We start from the raw sequence: 14270 nt of genomic DNA, 5'->3' as shown, positions 1-14270 counted from the left end.
ATGGCTATAAATCTAGTCGTGTTTTCTATTTCTTCAAAAGTCAGTATTGAGAAGTTATATTCTTCCATACTTGTCATTTTTTATAAATTTTAAATGTATTGCTATGTAACTCTTCTAAATTTTTAAATGTCCTCTATATTTGTGTTTTGTTCCCTTTTTTTATACCTGAATTTATTGATTTTTTACTTTTTATCTTTTATTTCTTGATAAGTCATGATAAAAATTTGTCTATTGTATTAAAACCTTCAAAGAACCATGTTTTGGATTATTCAATTGGTTTATTTGTTTTTCATTTCACTAAGTCCAATCCTTAATTATTGTCTTTTAGTTTCTTGGAATTTTCTTTTTAAAACATATTTAACATTATTATGAAAACTATTTTTAGCATAATACTGATTCTGTGGTTCAGCTTTTATTTGTTTTAAGTTTTTATTTGAATTCTACTTAGTTAACACACAGTATAATATTAGCTTCAGTTGTACAATATAGTGATTCCACACTTAAATATTAAATATATCACCTGATGCTCATTACAAGTGCACTCCTTAACCCCAATCCCCTATTTAACCCATTCCCCTACCCACCTCCCTTATGGTAACCATCTGATTGTTCTCTATAATTAAGAGTCTGTTTATTGGTTTACTTCTCTCTCTTTTTACCCCTTTGCTCATTTTTTTCCTTAAATTTCACATATGAGTGAAATCATGTGGTATTTATCTTTCTCTGACTTATTTCACTTCACAGTATACTCTCTAGCTCCATCAATGTCATTGTAAATGGTAAGGTTTATTGTTTCAGGTCTCACATTTAAGTTTTTAATCCATTTTGGATTTATTTTTGTGTATGGTGTAAGAAAGTGGTCCAGTTTCATTCTTTTGCATGTAGCTGTCCAGTTTTCCCAAACTTTTTGTTAAGAAGGCTGTCTTTTTCCATTGGATATTCTTTCTTGCTTTATTATCAATTAATTAACCTATGGTTATTAATTCATAACCATTGTAAGTTCATTTCTAGGTTTTCTGTTCTGTTCCACTGATCTATGTGTCTATGTTTATGCTGGTACCATACTGTTTTGATCACTACAGCTTTGTAATATAACTTGAAGTCCAGACTTATGATGCCTCCAGCTTTGCTTTTCTTTTTCAAGATTTCTTGGGCTGTCCAATGTCTTTTGTGATTCCATACAAAATTTAGGATTGTTTGTTCTAGCTCTGTAAAAAGTGCTGTTGGTATTTTTATATGAATTGCATTAAAAGGTATATTGCTTTGATTATTATAGATATTTTAACAACAGACAAAGAAGGACACTATATAATAATAAAGGGGACAATTCAATAAGAAGACATAACAATTGTAAATATTTAGGCATCCAACATGGGAGGACTCAACTACATTAAACAATTAATAACAAACATAAAGTGACTAGCTGATAATAATACAATAATAGTAGGGGACTTTAGCACCCCACTTACATCAATGGACATGATCATCTAAACAGAAAATCAACAAGGAAACATGGTTTTGAATGACACACTGGACTAGATCCAATTAACAGATATATTCAGAATAGTCCATCTTAAAACAGCAGAATATATATTCTTTTCAAGTGCATTTGGAACATTCTTCTGGAGAGATCACATATTAGGTCACAAAACAGGCTTCACCAAATTAAGGAATATCAAAATTATACCATGCACCTTTTCTGACCACAACATTATGAAACTAGAATTCAACCACAAGAAAATAAATCTGAATAGACCACAAATAAATGGAAGTTAAATAGCATGGTACTAAACAATGAGTGAGTCAACCAGAAAATAAAAAATAAATAAATTTTAAAAATACACAGAAACAAATGAAAATGAAAACAAAACATACCAAAATATTCAGGATGCAGCAAAAGTGGTCCTAAGAGGGAAGTATATAGCAACACAGGTCTCCCTCAAGGAGCAAGAAAAAAAATCTCAAACAAACAACTTAACCTTAAACTGAAGGAACTAGAAAAATAACAACAAATGAAGCCCAGAGCCAGCAGAAGGAAGGAAAAAAATAAAGTTTAGGGCATAATAAAAGATATAGAAACTAAAAACATAATAGAACATATCAATGAAACCAGGAGGTGGTTCTTTGAAAAAAAAATTAGTAAAATTGATAAACTTCTAGTCAGACTCACCAAAAAGAAAAAAGACCCAAATAAAGTCACATATGAGAGAGGAGAAATGACAACCAACACCACAGAAATACAATTATTAGACAATATAATGAAAAACTATATGCCAAGAAACTGGACAACCTAAAAGAAATGAATACATTTCTAGAAACATATTAATTACCAAAAGTGAAACAGGAACAAATAGAAAATTTGAACAGACCAATAACCAGCAAAGACATTGGATCGTAATCAAAAAACTTCACAGGTGAATTCTACCAAACATTTAAAGAAGAGTTAGTACCCAGTCTTCTCAAATTATTCCAAAACATACAAAAGAAATGAAAACTTCTAAATTCATTCTTTGAGGTCAGCATTACCCTAACCAGGTATCAAAACCAGATAAAACACCACACACAAAAAAGAACTACACTCAAATATCTCTGATAAACATAGATAAACATAGATGCAAATATCCTCAACAAAGTACTAGGAAACCAAATCCAACAATACATTAAAAAAATAATTCACCATCAAGTGGGATTTATTCCTGGGTTGCAAGGGTGGTTCAATACTTACAAATATATTACATTAACAAAAGAAAGGATAAGAGCCATATGATCATTTCAATAGGTACAAAAAAAGTATTTGGGAAAGTACAACATCCACTCATGATAAAAACCCTATACAAAGTAGGTTTAGAGGTAAAATACCTCAACATAATAAAGGCCATCTATGAAAAGCCCACAGCCAATATCATCCTCAATTGAGAAATACTGAGAGCTTTTCCCCTCCGGTCAGGAACAAGACAAGAATGTCCACTCTTACCACTGTTATTTAACATAGTACTAGATTCCTAGCCACAGCAACCAGATAGCAAAAAGAAATAACAGGAATCCAGATCAGCAAGGCAGAAGTAAAACTTTCACTATTTGCTAATGACATGATACTCTATATAGACAACCTGAAAAACTCCATCAAAAACCTGCTAGAATTATGAAATGAATTCAGTAAAGTCACAGGATACAATATCAACATACGGAAATCTGTTGCATTTCTATACATCAATAATGAAACAACAGAAAGAGAAATTAAGCAATCTACCCCATTTACAATTGCACCAAAAACAATAAGATGCCTAGGAATAAATTTAACCAAAGAGATGAAAGACCTGTACTCTGAAAACTGTGAAACACTGGTGAAAGAAACTGAAGATGACACAATGAAATGAAAAAAACATCCCACGCTTATGGATCAAAGAACAAATATTGTTAAAATGGAATTTACTTTAAAAACATTCTTATGTAGGCTGTCTAGTTCATTAATTTCTAACACTTTTCTAACTGAATAAATTACAGGTTGCAAAATACTGCTTAGCAGTATCTAAAAGTTTTGATATGTAGTATTTTTCCTATTCTTTATTTCTTTAAAAAATTTTTTAATGTTTTATTTATTTTTGAGAAACAGAGAGAGACAGCATGAGCAGGGGAGGGTCAGAGAGAGAGGGAGGCACAGAATCTGAAGACAGGCTCCAGGATCTGAGCTAGCTGTCAGCCCACAGCCTGACGTGGGGCTCGAACCCACAAACCACGCGATCATAACCTGAGCTGAAGCTGGACGCTCAACCGACTGAGCCACCCAGGCGCCCCTTATTCTTTATTTCTTTAAAATCTACTCTACAAAAGATTTCTTCTTTATTCCACGAACAATTGGGAAGAGTGTGTGTGTGTGAATTTCAAACCTATAAGGTGTTTTTTGTTATCTCTTTCTCATTTATTTCTGTTATTGTGTTTTCGTCAGAAGAGACAGTATATACATCCTTTGGTATCTTTGAAACTTTCTTTCTGGCCTAGAATGTGGTCCATTTTTTAAATATCCAGTATAAGTCTTAGAGATCTCTCTCCATTAATGTATATGTGTACACTACATTAGAAAAAAATAGATCATTGGTGTTCCTGGGTGGCTCAGTCAATTAAGTATCCAACTCTTGATTTCAGCTCAGGTCTTGATCTCACCATCATGAGATAGAGCCCTGCTTCAGGCTCCATACTGAACATGGAGCTTGCTTGAGATTCTTTCTCCTTCTCTTTTTGCCCTTCTCCCCCTCCCCCACTCGTACTCTTTCTCTCTCTCTCAAAAAAAAAATACATTGTTTATTCATCCCCTTTGATGAAAATGTGTTTCTTTTTGTCTCTTCTTCATGATCACAAGCAGTGCTGCATACTTTTTCTGTGCTATCAGTCCCCCAAGAACACCCCCACATTCAGAGATTTGCTAAAAGGACTCAAGGGACTAAGCATACAATTGTTCTTATAGCTAAAATTTATTACATAGTGAGGATTCACAGCCAGGTGATGAGGAAAAAACACACAGGCAGAGTCTGGAGGAATTGATAAGTAGGCTCCCTTATGCTCTTTCTCTCCAAGAGGGGTCACACCGTACACACTCTTTACCCAACAACAAAAATGCAGCAACATGTGTTTATGTTTCTGCCCAGGAAATTCCACTACACTTAGCATTCAAGAATATTGTTGGAAGCTGGTCACATATGGACCCTATGCGTATCACACAACAAAACTCCAGAATCCCAGAACAAAAGCAAGTGGAGCATAAGTCATATCATTTGTGTAAGCAGTCCAGACACAGTGAACTACCTTTAATCAGTTAAGGAATGGTGGGAACACCTCCAAAATCCAAGTACCAAATACTAGTCAAGAGCTACTATGTTAACTCTTCCTACACACCTTCTTATGTACACATGCAGTTTGTCAGAGTAGGCTGACAAACTACGAAGGGATGGATCATACAATCAGTAGATGTGTATTGAATTCAATTGGACAGTGCCTATGGGGAAATACCATATAAGTTTCTAAGTAATTACTTATGAATGAATTTTTCATAGCATAATCCTATTCATGAATTGAGATGGTCTATAGTTAACAATATTATATACTCTAAGGAGAGACTAAACCTCTAAATAGTAGTCTCAGTTTAAAAAAAAGTTCTAATCTTCATTTAGTACAACAAGGAATTGAGAAATCTTTCAAAAAGGGAGCTCATATTTGTATCATCTAACACTAGAAATTAGCTATTATCTCTCATTTTGGAGGCCCATGTTAGGTTTCTTTCTCTATAAAGGTTAATCTTTGAAATAAAAGTTTTTTAAAGAAATAAATTGTTATTTCCAACCTTTTTCAGATCTGTAGAAAAACACTACATCGCCATGTGCTCATATTTCGGCTGCCCAACTTACAGATGTTAGATGGAGTTCCTGTGAACTCAGATGATAGGGCCAAAGCTGAATTTCACTTCTCTGAACTACAAGCGAAAAAAACTTCGGTAATACTTCAATTATTTATATTTTTCCTCTTAAAATATATAATTATTAGCCAATTAAAACCAATTTACTGGGTAAATCTGGACTATGATGTTTTGGTAGACTATTTGGTAATCACTATTTTAGTGATTACTATCAAAAGCACCTTGATCTGGTGAATAGAGCATATATATACACACAAATTTCAGGGAAGCTCCTTTTCCTAATAATGTAGTTTGATATAAAGAAAAATATTTAAAATTGTGGGGTGCTTGGGTGGCTCAGCTGGTTAAACATCCTACTTCAGCTCAGGTCATGATCTCACCGTTTGCGAGTTTAAGTCCCACATTGGGCTCTGTGCTGAGAGCGAAGAGCCTGCTTCAGATCCTCTGTCTCCCTCTCTCTCTGCCCCTCCCCTGCTCTCTCTTTCTCATAAAAATAAATAAATATTAAAAATAAAATAAAATCTGTGAGCCTCTTGCTCAATATGTGAGATAATACTAGATGGTAAGAAACTATAATATATCACTTCTATAAACAGAAACTAACTAACTTTCCATTTAGCAGATAGGAAGGGAAGGAAGGAGTTCTGACCTCAACACTCTGGACTATGTAATTCATCTAACAAGGGAGATGTGTACTTCTATTCTTGTCAGCCAGAATAATTGTGCCTTTTACTCATGAACCCTAAAAAGATATCTGACCATGACATCAAAGAGTTGAGAAAGAGAAGCCACAAAGCATACCATTAGGAAATTCTGTCCTTGGCCACCAGGATTCTTCATGACCATCCTCCAAAGACTAAACTTAACACAGAAAAACTATGGTTTTTGAACAAAGAAGTAACCTCATTAGAGCTGTGCCTTTGCAAGCTTTGAGAAAGAAGGGGCTGGAAGCAGGGAAACCAGTTAAGAGGCTTTTAGAGATTATGAAGACCTAGACTAGGGTGGAACAGTTACGAAGGTAAGTGAACCTTTAAAGTAAGTGAAAGCCAGAGAGCAAGGACATCAGTCAGTTAACAAATATTATTTTTGAAACTCATATTGAAAAGATTACTATAGATGCTTTCACTTAATGCATTACCCAGCACTCTCCATCCCTTCTGTAAAATAAATGGATTCTTAGAGCACACTGGAAATTTGATACTAGAAGGCTGTTCTCCAGCCCACTACTGCCTTCAGCAGTAGATTTACACATTTATCAAGAGCTGGCTGTTTTGTCAAAAACTTATATGTCAGTTCTCTTATCTTAATTGAACAGATATGCTATACATGCAAAATTTAAATTACTATTTCTATATTTCTATGAAAACCAAAATGGGATACTTTGGAAAATCTGGTTAAAGATCAATCTCACACATACACCCACAAACAGTGTCAAATAGGTTGGGAGGAAAATCTTGTAAAATATGAGAGAAAATGATAAAAATTTAAATATAATATGTGGGGAAATTATTTTAAAAGTTCTTGTGTTCAAATTTTCTCCACATGTCTTTAAATTCTTACTAGTTTAAAGAAACGAAAACTGGAAATTGTAGGCAAAATTTTAAGGATGGATTTATCTAAGAACAATCAGATAAAATACCAATCAAGGGATTCTTACAGAAAAGACCTTAGCCCTTCATCACAAGATTGATGAGTGCATGTACATTTATGTTTTATATCTAAAAACATGGATGCCAAGGTGGCTTAGTCGGTTAAGTATCTGACTCTTGATTTCGGCTCAGGTCATGATCTCATGGTTTGTGAATTCAAGCCCTGCATTGGGCCCTGCACTGATGGTGGGGAGGCTGCTTGAGATTCCGTCTCCTTCTTTCTGTGTCCCTCCCCTGCTTGCTCTCTATCTCTCTCAAAATAAGTAAAAATAAACCTAAAAAAAACTTTTTAAAACAAATCTAAAAATCAAACATGAATTATACATATAATTCTTAGTTATTCCCTGATTTTTTTCATTAACCTTGACTTTTTTTGGTTAACCAAGTAGCTTCTATTATAGGCCAAAGTAGCCACAGAGACCTTCAGGACTTAAAGTTGTACAATGTTAATAAAGATTCTCTACATTAGGCAAAGGAAGTTGGTTCATTTGTAGTTTATATCTACAAAAATTGTTTTAAAAATTATGCTGTGTGAAAAAAAATCTTAGCTAATTTGTATACTAAGAAAGAACACCATCTAATGGGATCTACTGAAATTACTGTCAAAGTTCCCAGTCTTTCAAAAGAGAGCAAATAATAAAAATTTAGGTCAGTGATCTAAGGCTCCTTTCCCCTTCTCTATTTTATATTCCTGGAGCACGTCATTTCTTACCTCCAAAAGTGGAAAACTAAAGGACACTTGAGTTTCCCACTGCTGCTGTAACAAAGTACTCAAATGTAGTGGCTTGAAACAACAACAAATTTATTATCAGACAATTCTGGAGATCAGAAGTCCAAAAACTGGCCTTACAGGGCTAAATACAGGCAGTTAGCTCTGGAGCTTGAGGAGAGAATTTGTCCTTTGCCTTTTCAAACTTCTAGAAGTTATCTGCATTCCTTGGCTCACAGTCCTCTTCCAGCAATAGCATTGCTTCCACCTCTGATTCCATCTGTACATCTTTGTCTCTTACCCTCTGACTCTCCTCCCTCTAATAAGGACTCTTGTGATTGTACTGAGACCACCTAGATAATCCAAGACCATTTTCCCACCTCAAACTCCACTGTAATTATGGCTGCAAAGTCCCTTTGGCCATGTAAGGTAATGTATTCATAGGTTTTGGAGATTCAGATGTGGACATCTTTTGGGGTGGTGTTATCCTGCCTCCTATACCACATAGGTCTCAGTGAGAGACCTATAAAAACTGTCACATTAAACTTTTTAAATTGTATTTAAGGTAATGTTGGCTAATTTGAAAAATTACATGTAAATTCACCAAATTACATATAAAGAAATCACTTAGAGCAACTTTAAAGATCCTAATTTCCATATATATTTTTTATTAGTTTCATAGGAGAAAAATACACAAACTAGAATTTTACCGGATAAGTATTTCACTAAAGGATTTGCCTCTTGGGTATTCTTTTCTATTTTTCATATCATGAACTCAGATTTTTCCCATTACTATATATGATATGATAATATATCTTGAGTGAATCTAGACATGTAGTCTTGCCATTTGAATCAGTGCCATATATAAGAACTTAATTATTTTTCCACTTATTCTATATGTAAGCATTTTATTTAAAAATCATTTTTTATTCCTCTATACATGGCTAATAAAATAAAGGGGATATTCAAAATCTTTATTGTAGAGAAATCCTTTTTTATCTTTTAAATTTTATAATGTTTATCTATTTTTGAAAGAGAGAAAGAGAGAGCGAGAGCACATGTACATATATGTGGGGGAGGGGCAGAGAGAGAAGGAGACACAGAATCCAAAGCAGTTTCCAGCTCTGAGCTGTCAGCAAAGAGCCAGATGTGGGGCTTGAACCCACAAATGGTGAGATCGAGACTTGAGCTGAAGTCGACCCTTAATCGACTGAGCCACCCAGGTGCCCCTATTTATTTACTTTTTAACTAATCTCTACACCCAGTGTGGGGCCTGAACTCACTACCCCAAGATCAAGAGTCACATGCTCTTCCAAGTGAGCCAGCCAAGCACCTGAGAGAAATCTATTTTAAGATTCAATAACAATGCTTATTTTCATGGCTAAGCTAAAATTGAGCTATCATTTCTTTTAGCTATTCAGAAGACACAAAAACAGAATCTTTTTCAAGTTTATCACTTCAGTCTAATTTATTTTTCTTTCAGTAACTGCTGTTCTTTCTTTTTTTAACAGCAAGTAAGGAAGGAATAATAAACTCTAAGGTTGTCCTTTAAACCAAAACGTTTTGGTTCTTTTCATTTCAGAAGAAAATTTGACAACATTCTAGACTAGTGATGGAAAGAAACTATACAAAGGAATTAGGGAATTTGGGACTGAACATCTTTAGTAAAAAGCCTGATACTTTAGTGCTCATTACAAAGCTGCATTCTTGGTAACTAACACTTATTAAAACGGGGAAACTGGCCATTTTACACAAATGGCAAACACTTATATCTCTAAATAAGTTGAATCATATATTCAGAATTCATATTTTTAAAAGTATAAACAAGGTCAGTCTTCTTGAAGACAAAGCAAGCATAAATTTCTAGGGAAACCAAGAGTCTTCTATCCTGTTTGCTGATTCCTGAAATTCTTTTAAAAGCCTCTTAATCCTCAACTAACTTAAAATGTAAACATCATTTAGAGAGTTAGCACATTCATTAAAAGTGATTGTTATAAGATGCTTTTCTTAGTCCCCATTTACTTGTTTTTGAAAAACTAATTAACTGCAAGACACCTGATGAGGTAATGTGAGAAACATAAAGACGTCAAAGATATAACTCTTACCATCTAGAAATTCCTGCTCGGTAAAAAAAAAAAAAAAAAAAAAGAGAAAAAAGAGAAAAAAAGAAATGTTACAAAGGAGAAAAAGTTTAATTCTCACTTTCTTAATTCTACACTTACCTTGTTGAGATTCTTTGGAGAGGGGGAGATGCCATCACACTAAGTGATGAGCACAGAACAATCTGAAAAGACAGAACATAAGGTTCTGAGGGAGGTTAACCGATCAAAAGACTGTTTCAGTTTCTGCCTCATACCAACTCAATTTAAGCATATAACTCCTGACCTAAAAATTTTGAAATTGATTATCAAGTGGCACTTGCAGTAAGGACTAAGGCTATTGATCTGAGTTTTGGAGGTGAGACATTCTTAACCGGTTTTATTTTATTATGTAGCTCATTCCTGTTACCAACTCTCCAGTGGACGGTGGGTCATTTGGCCAAGTGAAAGCTCCTTCCATAAAGATAACAAATGTAATTCTGCGTAGTGGATTTAGCCATTACTTGGGATCTGAACTTGGGATCTTAACTCCTGAAGCTGAAGGTATTTTGACAAAAAGTTTCAGAATGAACGTAAAAGCAAACACTTCATTTGAAACAAAAATCTCACATTACTTCTAATACTACTTAAAATTGCATTTTTAAATTTACATTTCCTAAAATTGCATGTTTGTTCAAGGTTTATGTGGCCATTCTGACTTTAGAGTCAATAGTATTTCAGGGTTTTGCTCAACTCCTAATATTTAGTAACTAAATATTTGCTCCTAATGTGAACTTTGTGATACTTGCACAATTATTTTCTGAATTATGTATTTCAAAGGTTTTGTTTCATTTTATGTATTTCATAGCATATAACTGCTAAAACCAGTTCTTTTGTACATCCTGCTAAAAGTAGAAATAAGAGGTTTAAAAACATCTGTGACAACAGATTCTTGGGGTACAAAGAGAAGATCAGATTTTATCCTTGAAACCACAAGTAAACCATGCAGCTACTAGAGAGAAGTTTCAAGAGGTAGAGCTTGAAAGGAGGAAGAATATTAAAAGGAGGGCATGGAAATGGTTCTTCCTATTATATACATTTTAGTTCAGGCTTGGGTCAGTCCTGTTCCCCTAATTCCAGATCTTCACTGGCTCTCTACTTGGTGAAACTGGGGTGGCCACTCCTCTCAGGGCTCACCTCTTCCATTCCTCGTAAGGTCGCACTTTGCTTGGGACCACTGGTGGCAATAAAACTGAAGATCATGAGTTTATAAAATGATCTAAGAGCCTACCAAGAAGAGTAGATTGCTCTGTGTGATTACGTCAAAAAGAAACTCAGTTAAAAGCAACCCAACATCATTTACTTTGTTAAGATGTTATTTTTTTGTTTAACTTATTTTTCATACTTCTATATACTACGCAGCTTTAAGATTTTAGTCACAGTAAGAATTTTTATGCTTTTGTCTGATAGCTATAACTATCAGTAAAATTATTATAAGAGTCTTATAATTTCCCTCCTATCTTCTGACTATGTTGCCCCAATTTTTATTTAGAAAAATTATGGTCACTTTGTCTGTACATTTATTATAGCACATAGTTCTAGATATTAATATTTTTTAAATTACCTAGAAATAATCAAATAGATTCACTAACTCAGAAATTTAAGCAGCATTGAGTCTAGAAATATATTCCAATTCTACATTTTTATTTAAAAATTTAAATTCATGTTATGAAATATGTACAGGATACATTCAGCTGAAGGGCAACCAAGCTTTATTTCTTAATTCATTTTATTACTTACTGCTTCTCATTGTTTCACAATTCCTAATTTCAGACCAAAAAAACAAGAATGCAGGGATTCTGACAAATAATCCTCGGAGTATCCATGCAGAAATAGCTCTTCGGCAACTCAGAGGGATAAATCTCTCTCCATCTCTTTTATCACATCAGAATATGGCATCTCCAACTGCACAGATGTACCAGAGCAACCTAGATGAGGAAAGGTAAAACTATTTTGTGTTTTAATATCATTTCTCATCATAAAAAAAAAAACCCAAATTTGCTAGTCATGTATAAAAATAGGAAACGTTATTATATACAATTATTTATTTACTGAGTGCTGGGGGAAACTGTCAGATAGCATAAGGTTTCTTCTCCCACATTCACAAAACCTTTCCCACAGTACAGTATATTTACATCATAATTCAAAAAGACTTAGAAATGGCTATCAAGATAGAATAGTGCTCAGCTAATGCTTACATGAGGGAACACTGAAATAAACACTTGTAAATGTATTCTCTCTGAAGTCACTTCTCACTAAATATGCAAAGCAGTTCACTTGCATTTTGAACGACACTTAAATTCAACTCTGAAATCACAAAACACCAAGAATTTTGTAGATTCTTCAAATCTCTTCTTGTAGTTTGCACTTGCCCCTCCTCCAGTCTGGACCCTAGTCCTGGAGGCCAGCTCAATGCCTAAGAACCTGCTACTTCTCATTAAGAATTCACTCTGTTCAATACCTGTCCACCTGATTTCCAGTTATTACCTGTCCTCAGCTTCTTTGGAGCCAAGCTCCAGTTCATCTATTAGTGACCTACTCAACAGTAGATCTAGGCCTGGCTTTTGCTGTACTGACTTCCTTCCTATTCTATTATTAGTCCTCAGGATAACCCGATTTTTAAATGTCCAAAAATAACATCATTTACTCTATTGTACTGTCTTTTTGAAATTGAACACATATAAAATACAGAAATTATTTACTGCAGAATTATCTTAAATTAGCTAATCCATTAAGAAGAAAAATCTTATTATTTGACTTATAAATATTTTATTTCTGACAGAACTCCTGGCAGCCACTTTCCAAGATCAAATCGAATGTAACTGCCTAAAGAGAAATGAATATACACCAAGAAACCTATTTCTGTTTAGTAGTTGTACAAAAATTAGCAGACAGTGTTGGTGAAAAAAATATATAAGATAATCATGTTCCTTATTTTACTGAAGCACTGCAGTTCCATATGATGATAATTTCTGTCACCCTGGTTGAATTTAATTTTAATATTGCCTCTCTTAAACTTTCTTTATGGTTATCTTAATTATTCATTTGAATTTCTATATTAGAAAAATCATGAACCATTTTATCATACAATTTGAAAAGACAGACGTGGCATAAAACAAAATCCAGAGAATCAAATATTTAGTGCTGATATTGGAAGCATTTAGTTGCAAACTCTTATTGTGGCCTGTCATATGAAGATACTAAGAAAGGTAATTCTAGTAAATATGTATATTTTGTTTGTTGAATATTTGTTCATTTGGAGTTTACCTAAAACTAAAGTATATATTTCTTACCAAACACAGCTATTACTAAAGCAAGCTGAGCTCTTTGCTCATTGAATTACAAACTAGTTTTTTAGGACTACAATTGGGGGAAAGGAACCTTAAGCCAGATCTGTCCTAAGAACTGTTTAGAGATGTAAATTATGGGGGCATCAGTAGTACTTCCTGAAGGTGGCTAAGTGCATTCATACTCTAAGAATAAAAAAGCACTATTTCAAATACAAAATGTGTTAATTGTACCCATAGTGATACAGTTTTACAAGCAGTTTGAGGTTAAAAAGAACATATGTTCAAATTGAGTAGACACTTAAATTTGAAACCCTCAATAATTTTATTTCACTGGAAATAATTTTTCTAAAACCATGCAGTATTTAATATATAGTAGCAGAATATTTACTATTGAAGCTTGAAAAGATGTGAAAAAAAAAAGAAAAAGAAAAATAGTACCAGGGCACATCACAAATCAATCAAATATGGTTTTCAATTTGATTGTTTTATTAAATACAGTTCTTTAAATTAATAACTAAATTGCCAATCATATTTTGATGTAAATGGGCTCTACAATTCATGAATTATTCTACTAAAATTTTCCAAGTATTAGTTCAACACTGAATGTAGTTTTCATACTACTTTAGATGTTCCTTACATGAAAATAAAGTTTTACTAAAATAGTTGTATTTTATAATCTATCTGGAAATAGGCTTAAAGATATTTTGGAAACTAATTCCAATGTGTTTGCAACAATTTTGTATCTTTTCATCTTCAAATGCTGTATGTTTATGATTTAATCATGTAATGCTTAAAATTTCAAACCTAATACAGAATGATTTTATACTTCTTAATGTGTGGTTTTTAAACAACTGTTACTCTTAGGTGAAAATAAGATCCTTTGTTTAAAAAACAACTCTGCAATTCTTAGGATGTCCAGAAGATGTCTTTGTTGCCCTTTAGTTTCAGCAACTGCTTCCCTTACAGTGCATAGATGAAATGTCTGCTCTTCATTCTTTCTTACTAACTAGGCAGCGTCGGTGTTTTTTCTTTTATGATAATGCATAAATGAAATACTGAATATATGTTACTTTTATA

At 33.5% G+C, this 14270-nt stretch overlaps 1 protein-coding gene across 1 annotated transcript in view; it reads left to right on the top strand.

Moving 5' to 3' along the window:
- The window catches only part of LRRC9 (leucine rich repeat containing 9), a 110886-nt gene extending 97738 nt beyond the window's left edge, over positions 1 to 13148 (top strand). Inside the window, exons 30-33 of the mRNA XM_029952182.1 lie at positions 5345 to 5485; positions 10260 to 10407; positions 11677 to 11845; positions 12686 to 13148. Coding sequence (XP_029808042.1) covers positions 5345 to 5485; positions 10260 to 10407; positions 11677 to 11845; positions 12686 to 12725 — 498 coding nt within the window. The 3' untranslated portion in view covers positions 12726 to 13148. The remainder of the gene's footprint in view (positions 1 to 5344; positions 5486 to 10259; positions 10408 to 11676; positions 11846 to 12685) is intronic.
- Positions 13149 to 14270: the final 1122 nt, after the last annotated feature.

Source organism: Suricata suricatta, chromosome 9, assembly GCF_006229205.1.
Source record: "Suricata suricatta isolate VVHF042 chromosome 9, meerkat_22Aug2017_6uvM2_HiC, whole genome shotgun sequence".
In the NCBI taxonomy this organism is placed as follows: Eukaryota; Metazoa; Chordata; class Mammalia; order Carnivora; family Herpestidae; genus Suricata; species Suricata suricatta.
The sequence above is the reverse complement of the archived record's forward strand: the minus strand, read 5'-3'. Positions and strand labels throughout refer to the sequence as shown.